The 10142-nt window shown below is 37.5% G+C and overlaps 1 protein-coding gene across 1 annotated transcript in view; it reads left to right on the top strand.

Moving 5' to 3' along the window:
- PLA1A (phospholipase A1 member A) overlaps positions 1–10142 on the top strand; it is a 62414-nt gene that overhangs the window by 38605 nt on the left and 13667 nt on the right. The window contains exons 5-6 of the mRNA XM_015814394.1: positions 3030–3197; positions 5500–5589. Of these exons, the coding sequence (XP_015669880.1) occupies positions 3030–3197; positions 5500–5589 (258 nt within the window). The remainder of the gene's footprint in view (positions 1–3029; positions 3198–5499; positions 5590–10142) is intronic.

The raw sequence follows: 10142 nt of genomic DNA, 5'->3' as shown, positions 1-10142 counted from the left end.
TTCCATTTTTCTTTTATCTTTTTATTTTGTGGGTCCTTTTGTAAATCACCTTCTATTTTTTTTAGTTCTTCTTGTAATTTTCCTTGTTGAAGCCTCCTATCTTTGTTTTTCTTAGAGTTATATGCAATTGTCAATCCCCGAATGTAAGCTTTTGTAGTATCCCACAAGTTTTGTGTTGATGTCTCTTCCTTTTTATTTATCTGAAAAAATAATGTCAACTCCTTTTGTAGCATCTGTATATATTTCTTATCTTTACACAGTTTTGATTCATTGTCCATCTTTTCCTCTGTTTTTGGCCTTTCCATTTTATTATTATTGGGTTGTTATCCGCCCAATCATTAAGCCCTATTTCAATTTTCTCTATCCCGTTTAATACTTCTGTTGTTGCCCAGGCCATATCAATCCTAGACCAAGATTGATGCGGATATGAATAGAACGTATATTGTTTATCTGACCTGTGTGTCTCTCTCCATATATCCTGAAGGTTGAGTTCTGTTACCATGTCAAAGAACGATTTTGGTAATATATTTTTCTTCTTTTTGTTCTTTTTACTACACTTATAATCTTTCTTAACATCAACTATTGCATTTAAATCCCCAATCATACAAATACTTTCATAATCCAGATCAACTAGTTTCTTATGTACCTTTTTAAAAAATTCATGTTGATTATTGTTTGGTGCATATACTGCTGTTAATAAGATTTGTTTTTGCTCTAATTCTATTTCCAACATTAAAATTCTCCCCTCTTCATCTGAATATATTAATTTTGATTTTATTTTTTCTTTAACATATATAGCAATTCCTCCTTTCTTGTTTTGTGCTAATGTTGTGTATAGTGTTCCTAATTTTACGTTCTCTAGTAGTTTTCTATAATCCTTTTTTATATGAACTTCCTGGAGACATATCATATCTGCATCCAATTTCCTTAATTTGTTAAACGTTTGTGCTCTTTTTCTTGGTATATTTAAACCATTAATGTTTACAGAGAAGAGCTTAATTGCGTCTCCCATTTTTTACTTGATCTGTTTTTTTTATGCTTCTTGTCTCTATTACTCTTCCTTTTGCTCCTTCTCTTTCTAACCTTTCTCTTTCTTGTATCTTTTGTATTTCTCTTTCTCATTCAACTTCCTCTGATAAATCCTCATCCTGACTTTTACTCTCCGTCTCTTCCCTACTTTCTTGTTCTTCTCCCTGCGTAAAGTAACGTTCATAAAAGTCTTGAGCTTTCTCAAGTGTATCTATCTTATATTTTTTTTCCTGCCAAGTTAGAAATATGCCTTCAGGTATTAACCATCGAAACATAACTTTATATTTAGTTAATTGGGTCGTTAGAAATTGGTATTCTCGTCTCTGGTTTCGTATTCTATGTGGTATTTGTTTTAATACAATTATTTCTTTACCCTTATATATTATTGGTTCGTCTCTTGTTTTTTTATATATTTCATCCTTTATTGATCTTCTAGTAAATCTTATATGAACCTCTCTTGCCAATCTATGCCTTTGTGCATAATTTGTATATACTCTATATGTTTCGTCTATGTCTCTCCTTGTTTCCTGTTTGTCCTTTCCTAATATCTCCGCCAACATCTCCGCCATCTTCTCTCCCAAATCTTCTTCCTTTTCCTCTACAATGTTTTGGAATCTTAGNTTCATGATTATTTGCTATTGCCTCTTGGGTCATCATCATTGTTTCTTGAATCATTTGTAGTGTTATCTGCATGCTCTGTGGGGTCATTGCCAATTCTGCCTTTTCTTTTTCTTTCCCCAACATGGTCCCTATCATTCTTTGACCTGTAGGAGAGGCCATTATAGGTGTGGGATTTGTAACTATTTTTTTGCCTACTTTAATTGTTGTTGCTGTACTTGTCATTTTTATTACTTGAATAATATTTCTCCACTTTTGCATATACCAATTTATGGCAAGTTGTTTTTGTTGATCAAATTGGTTTTCAATCTATATAGTCTAAGCTTAAATATGTAAGTATATATATAATATAAATAGCAAAGAATATATATATAATATTTCTAGTTATATATCACTATATATGACTATAATACCTTTATAGAACGTTATTCTTAGGGTTAACGTTAAATAATAAAATTACAAATAGAGTTATACCTTTCCTTGTCCCACTATTATCTGGTATTATAAATTATACTCTTATAACACTCTTAACACCTCTTATATATGTTTCTATAACACTACACACAATACATATACATATAATATTCTCTAAGTATTATCACCACTCTTATTTTCATTCACTATCACCCTTATTTGAGTAATCACCTGTCTCTATATTTCTTATACTTATTTGCTATTCTGTTAGATATGATGCAAATTTATAGTTAAATCATAAGAACAAATCACTTAAAAGTACATTTAATCCATTAATTGAAATCTTCAGGACAGGTTTAAAAGCCTAGCATGTTCCTGAATTAAAAATCTCTTTCTCTTAAGTTTAGTTTTTCATTTTTTTTAACAATTTCTTTTTAGATTTTTTTTTAAAAAAACAATTTGAAAACAGTTGAGTTAAGCTTTGGTATTTTTTTTTTTAAAAAAAGGGCAAAGAAAGGGACATTCATCCAATTTGGACCATTTTTTAAGAAAAGATCCCTATACATTTCCGCAGAGGACTATTTGATGTACTGGTTTAGGCATCAGGCCAGAAACTCTGAGAACATAAGGCACAAAACCAACTGGGTGATTTTGGGTCAGTCATTCTCTCTAAAAAGCAGGCAACCCATTTTGGAAAAAAAACCTTGCCATGAAAACTCCAGGGATTAGTCCAAGAAGTTGCAAGCCGTCACCAATAACCCACCTTCCCCATTGCCAGGCCATTTTCCCCTTTTTATTACTTTTCAATTGTTATGCCAATTAACTTATTTTTTTTTAAATAGTGAAACTGTAATCAGATTTATATTTTGATGGCCAACAAAGAAATTAAAAATAATGAGACATGGCATCATCCACCAAGATGATGACTGATATGCAGTTTCATATGCTCTGTCTCTTTCCCTTTCCAGGCTACCAGTACCTGATCTGTGACCATATGAGAGCTGTGCATTTCTACATCAGTGTCTTGAAAGATTCCTGTCCAATGATGGCTTTCCCTTGCTCCAGTTATAAGAATTTCTTAGGTGGTCACTGTTTAGATTGCTTCGATCCTTTCTTGCTCTCCTGTCCCACATTAGGTATGTTACTTCTCCAGTGATCTCAGAATCTAAACTTTGAAAATTTGGAATGTGAATGGAGTCAGGATATGGCAGGCCTTCCATCTTCTGTGAGAAATGTGCTTCCCATTAAATGATAAATGAAATCAAAGTCTCTGTTGAGGACATAATATTTTATTGAAAATTCTGTCAAAGTTGAAACTTGCATACCCCAAATCTGAACAATTCTAAAATGTAAGTTGTTGAAATGTTTGATTCCAACTCCACAGCAGAGTTTGCTGTTTACTTTCCAAGTATGTACACAGTAAATCAGAGTATAGCAGTAATAAAGCCATTTTGTTCCCATTCCCTCATTTATTTTTTTAAAAAAGGAATAGGAAAAAGAAAGAATGGAATATCCATACTTATACGGGGCGGGGGGGGGAAGTAGGAACCTATTTTTGTATTGAAGAACTCAGTCCAATCCTAAGATTCAAAACAGATTCCTAGAGTTTTTCTACCGTAGCAAATTTTGGAACAGAGGTTTTGCTGTGACAATAGAAAAAGATGCAAAGACAACAATGAATTGTTCCCACTCTCTTGTCTATCCTCTGCCTGTGTTTAATGGCATGAAAGTTACACATTAAGTCTGCAGAAAACATGGACTGGAACTGAGACGAGGATAATGTAGATGGCAATTAAAATAGGGTAGTTAGGCTGCCTATTGTGTTTAAAAAATGAGTATGTCTTCTAAGACCTTGACTTACTTGCACAGAACTCCAATACTACAAATATGCTAGAGCAGCATATATATTTTTCCAAATTTCTCCCCATGACATTGCCGTCTTCTCAGAGGTGTCTATTGTATAGGCATGATAAAAAAGAACAAGAGATCAGCTGTGATTGAAGCTTTACCCATTTTAATGTACAATACACCTAAAAATCAGATGGAGCTTTGATTACAAAATCATGGCCACCATCTTGATTTTTTAAATTATACTCTGTGGATATCCCCGCTTTATCTCATTCATAGCCCATACAAAGAGTGGTTTAAGTTGTCATGTGCTATTTCAGTGTTAAAATAGTGTTCCCCTGCTATCTGACAGCTTCAAGGTGCTTCTAAATATCAAGACTTTGTCATTCATTATCTTAAAAGGAAGATAGGTGACTGACAGAGACTGAAAACAGAGGAAATGGAAGGAGGATAAAGATAAGCAATAAGAACAACATTTGATATTAGAAAGCAAATTTCATGCCAATATAAGTATCTGCCCAGTCAAGGATGGGTGAAGAGCACTTAAGCTCAGCACCAAGGAAAGTGATACTTGCTTTACAGTAGCAGACTTTAGGTTTCTAGTAAAAATCAGAATAGATCTTACAAGTTGGATCTTAGTTGAGATTCCAATTTTAAGCATAACTTAAGAAAAACTTCTTCAGTGGTCTTTTTTTTTTTCAAATTAAGAGTGCGTTTGTAAAAAGGAAACTTGTAGAAACATACTGTTCCCCATTTTGACCCTTAACATTCCCAACTTAACATTCCCAACCCTTTTTCAGATTTGGCAGAGGGGGGGGGGAGTTAAAAGGTAGAAATGGAAATTACCTAGTTTCCAAAAGAGTCTGCTCCCATTGTCATAATTAACTCTCTCATTTCTGAAACTGTCTCCCTGAGATTGGTCCCTGCTATTTTCTAGTGATTTCACCACATCCTCAAATAGCTTCCTGAAAGGCCTAGAGCCTGCATTTTGACTCACAGCACACAAGATATTGCTTGCCCCTACTGGAAGAGAAATATCCTGTGTGTGAATTCTTCTGAGAGTCAGTGCTATAGCTGGTATAATTAATGGATAGGAGGAAAAGGATACTGTTAAGTCCTGGGAATAATGGCGCTTGAGACGATTCATCTCTAACAAGTCTTTATTGTTTGCTCCACTCTCGAACAACCAGAGCAGAGGCACGCAGGCCTCTATTTATACCCTCTGATCCCCGGGCAAGTTCAACCAATCATGAGGCGGGCTTTTCCCGCCTTGCGCATGCGCACAAGGCTGGCGCCGCTCAGTCTGGTCCCGGGCAGCTTCTGCAAATGCCCGGGACTCTTGCAACATCCCGAGCCTGCATCTTGCAGGCTCAGGACACAACAGATACAGATGCTGCATTTACCTTGCACACCTTGAATTTCACCTGATTCAAACATTTAAGTTTTCCCTCTTCAAACCTAATTTTGCTATTTAAATGAAAAGTGAGACCTACAAAATCTCATATTCGATACCCAGTACTAACGGCATGTTCACTCTTTACTTATGCACCATGAAATTCAGTTTTCTTCTGTATTATAATGTTAATTTAGGACTTTTGGATAATGGAGGACTCAACATGAAAACATTGCCTAGAGAGGTTAAAGTTTACTTGGCCACAGCTGCATCAGCACCATACTGTGGTGAGTAACAAAAAATTGAAAACTTTCTTCGTAATATCAGAGGAGAATAATTTAGAATTCAGAACCAAAGATACTGATAGCTTTCAAATGTAAAATGAATACATAGTATGGATAATCTTCTTCTTGATTTTGTAGTTAAAGTTCTGCTTTAAAGCTCCTTACTGAGATTGAATTGTTTATATCTATCTCTACTAGAAAAGATCTAAGTACCTAGAACAGAACAGAACAGAACAGAACAGAATAGAGCTGGAAGGAACCTTGAAGGTCTTCTAGTCCAGCCACCTGCTCAAGCAGGAGAACCTATACCATTTCAGACAAGTGGCTGTCTAGTCTCTTCTTAAAAACATCCAGTGATGAAGCATGCATGGTTTCTGAAGGCAAGCTGTTCCACTGGTTAATTAGTCTCACTGTCAGGAAGTTTCTCCTTAATTCTAGGTTGCTTCTCTCTTTGTTCAGTTTCCAACTATTGTTTCTTGTCCCGCCCTCTGGTGCTTTGGAGAATAATTTGACCCCCTCTTCTCTGTGGCAGCCCCTCAGATATTGGAATACTGCTATCGTGTTACCCCTAGTCCAGTGATGGTGAACCTTTTAGAGACTGAGTGCCCAAACTGCAACCCAAAACCCACTTATGCATCGTCGAGTGCCGGGTGGGTGTGGCTCATTGGGTGGGTGTGGCCCATTGGGCAAGCATGGCTGCAGTGGTAACGGCAGACTGGGTGGGACTAAAAAGTTCAATCAATCAATTCCAACTTTGCAAGAACATTTTTTCCCCGCGAGTTGAAATTGACTGATTGAACCTTTTTGGGGTTTTTTGCACATGGCAGCAGAGGCCTAAAGTGAAAAGGTTTTATAAAACCCAGATGAAGGCCTAGGATTGGGGCGACGACGTGCGTGCCCACAGAGAGGGCTCTGAGTGCCGCCTCTGGCTCCCGTGCCATAGGTTCACCACCACTGCCCTAGTTCTTCTCTTCTCTAGACTAGCCAAACCCAAATCCTGCAACCATTCTTCATATGTTTTAGTCTCCAGGCCTTTGATCGTCTTAATTGCTCTTCTCTGAACTTTTCCCAAAGTCTCAACATCTTTTTTGTAGTGTGGTGACCAAAATTAGTTGCAATATTCCAGGTATGGTCTTACTAAGGTTTTATAAAGTGGTACTAATACTTCATGTGATTTTGATTCTATGCCTCTGTTTATACAACCCAGGATAGTATTAGCTTTTTTGGCTGTTACCACACGCTGCTGGCTCATATTCAAGTGATTATATACTAGGACTCCAAGGTCCCTCTCACAGTTACAGTTTTTCAGCCAAATCTCACCTAGTCCATACTTATACCTTTGGTTTTTCCTGCCTAAATGTAAATCTTTGCTTTTCTCCACATTAAAATTCATTTTGTTGGATAGGGCCCATTGTTCAAGTCTGTCAAGATCTTTGGGGATCCTGAGCTTGTCTTCTGGTGTGTTGGCTATTCCTGCCAACTTAGTGTCATCTGCAGATTTGATGAGTTCCCCTTCGACACTTCTTTTCTCCTGGTCTGAGAATAACAATATACCGTCGAGCTCAGGATTTTTCAAGAATGGGAAAAAGGAGAAAGAGACAGCATGTTCACTCAGCAGCACAGAGTTCTTCCAAGCCACTGAAGCAGCAGAAAATGGAAGATTTTGCTGCAAATAGACAGTCTGCTCCAGTAAGTAACTCATCTGTATATGACTCATTGGAATGGGATTTACAAACAAACTTGAAAGCAAACAGCATATAGAACTTTCTGTTCTCTCACAGAAAATATCTCCCCTCCTTGGAACTCAGCACCTGCTTTCTTTGCACAGGATGGGATAGTAACAAATTTATAAAGGGAGAATCCCATAGATCTCCTTTTCAGACAATGTTTGCTTACAGCTCAAATTGTAAATTCAATCTACGAACTTTTATCAACTGTCACAAATAAGGTTGACTGCTTGAAAGAGTCTTTTACAAAGTTTATTACAAGTCACCCAAACATTGCAGAAGGACCCAGGAGGACACCTAATGATAGACATGAGATGACTAATACAGAAATGGAAACTAGAACAGGCCCTTCTCTCCCTTCTAAAAATGTGAGAGGAAAGAATACCTACAAAGAAAACAACACTCAATCAGATAGTTCAAGAGGTGACCATTATAACTTCAGTTTGCAGACCAACCAGGTTACCTTGCAAATTTACAACAACAGAAGGAATAGAGGGCACTGGAGTGATAGAAAAGCTGTTAGGCTGTCTCTGAGCCAGCTGCTCCGCTACGAGTACACTCTGATAGATTTACTACACGCAGAATGGTTGCCAGCAAGAAGGCAATATATGCAAATTTTGTTATCTTTCAAGCAGTCCATAATTCCTTCAATGCTTTTTAGAATGAAGCCCTTCCTGAGCAGTTTTTCAATATTTCTAATACATGTCTTCTGCTCAGAGAAAGTGTGCCCACTCCTGGATCAGTCTCTCCACGAGGGAACTATTGCTTTACATTCAAGTGGCAACAGACCTCATACTGATAAGCTTGAAGCAGTGGCAGCTGAATCAACCTTGAGAAAGCAGAAAAGTGATCCACAAACTGAGTTACCCACAGCTACTGAATCTGCTGAGGACATGCCAGAAGAAATGTTGATAGACTTTATCAGTGTATTGCCAGAATCTGAGCAAGCTAATAATACTCAGAGACTGGACGATTTAAAAAAAGCATTGACAACAACTCAATCTACAGCAAAGCCTCTATTTAATTTGGCTTCACCAAATGCTCAGACTTGTGGCAATATAGTTATCCAACCACTTACAATTTCCTCAATAGTAAAAAAAAAAAGTATTGTTACTCAGGCTGACAGTGGGGTAAGTATACTGACTTACTCAGACCCTGATAAACAGCAAAAAAAAACCTGTTCCAGCATTCAGCACCCTCTAAGCGTGCAGATTCTAAGGATACAATCAATCTTCCACCTTCACTTGAGTCAAAAGTGCCTTTAATATCCCCTCACAAGATGAACCCCCCAACTGCACCCCCCAAAAATGGACATAAATCTACATGAGTTCTAGATGGGGATTCTGCTGAGAAAGGTGAAGACTCTCTGCTCCAGAGGCAGAGACAGAGGCATGCTTCCTTCCCCCATATAAATGGTGGGGCTAAATTTGCTGTTATGGATGATGTCCCCATAGTCTCGCAAAACTTGCCTAATTCTTGGTTAAATGCATCAAATAACAATTATTATTACTGTCTTCCAACAAGTGCCCCTTCTGAGAACATGAACTGACTATACGAAAGCCAGTGCAAGAAAAACACTTTAAACATCATGTGATATCGATTTAGAGGCCTTAATTACTCTGATCCTCTGATAGATAAGGATATTATATTGGTGCAAGAGACTTGGACTGTTGATGATCTCCTGCTTAATGGCTGTCATTCATATAAGCTAGAAGCAAGGCCAGGTAGAGGCCCAGGGAAACTGAAAGGAGGGCTGGATATATTTATTTCTACCAACTTGAGAGCAGAGCCCACACTTATTACCCCTTTAAAACATACAGCTATGGCCCTTCTTCTCAAGTTGGACTCGGTCTTGCTTTTAATAATTAATGTTTATCTCCCTCCTTCACTAAGAAAAGCTGAAACCACTGATGTATGGCTGGAGTTGGAACACTACGTTAATAATCAACTCATGGAACACCCAAATGCCAGGGTCCTACTAGGGGGAGATTTTAATGCTAGATTGGGACCAGATGATTATACATTATTTATGAAATATAATCAGTACCCACCATCGGAGGTTCCTATACAAACCAGCCCCTCCTTCATACGACTCTCATTAGAGCTAATTATGCTGGCCTCTGTCTTGCAAAGTTGGCTAATAAATTTAACTTTTTCATATCTAATGGCTCATGGGCTGGCGACTACCCTGGCGAGTTTACATTTATGACAGGGACCAAATTAGCACCATTGATTATATCTTAACTTCTATGGAGTTACTACATTATATAGAAAATTTTGAAGTCCTGCCGTACCTAGAAAGTGATCATCTACCACTGTGTATACACATGAAGCCCTTTATCTGGCAGATACCCTCCAACGACCATTTTATCCCTGCAATCTCTACAGCAGGCCTAACAAGATGTCAGGTCAAATGGACCCAACAACTTGATCAGAAGGTGAGGAAAGCCCTAACAGAGGATAATTTTTTTAAAAAATCCATACAGCCTTTATATCAGCCAACCCGACTCAAGACTTATTAGAACTATATAAAAGCTTAGTTTATGAGCTACAACCATTACTAGCACATGACCAAAATTTCTCAGTTAAGAGGCCCTTCATTGCCTCCAAATGATGGTTTGATAAAGATTGTGTAGAAGTCAAGAAAGCTCTTACCTTGGTATACAAGGAGTACAAAAGTGAGAATGGATATGGCAATAAAGCAATTCTTAAACAGTTACTCACACTCAAAAAACAATTTAAGCAATTGATTGCAGTCAAGAAGAGAGAGAGAGAGAGAGAGAGAGAGAGAGAGAGAGAGAGAGAGAGAGAGAGAGAGAGAGAGAGAGA

Source organism: Protobothrops mucrosquamatus, unplaced genomic scaffold (assembly GCF_001527695.2).
Source record: "Protobothrops mucrosquamatus isolate PMUCROS unplaced genomic scaffold, P.Mucros_1.0 scaffold_88, whole genome shotgun sequence".
Taxonomy (NCBI): domain Eukaryota; kingdom Metazoa; phylum Chordata; class Lepidosauria; order Squamata; family Viperidae; genus Protobothrops; species Protobothrops mucrosquamatus.
This window is presented reverse-complemented; position numbering and strand designations above follow the sequence as displayed.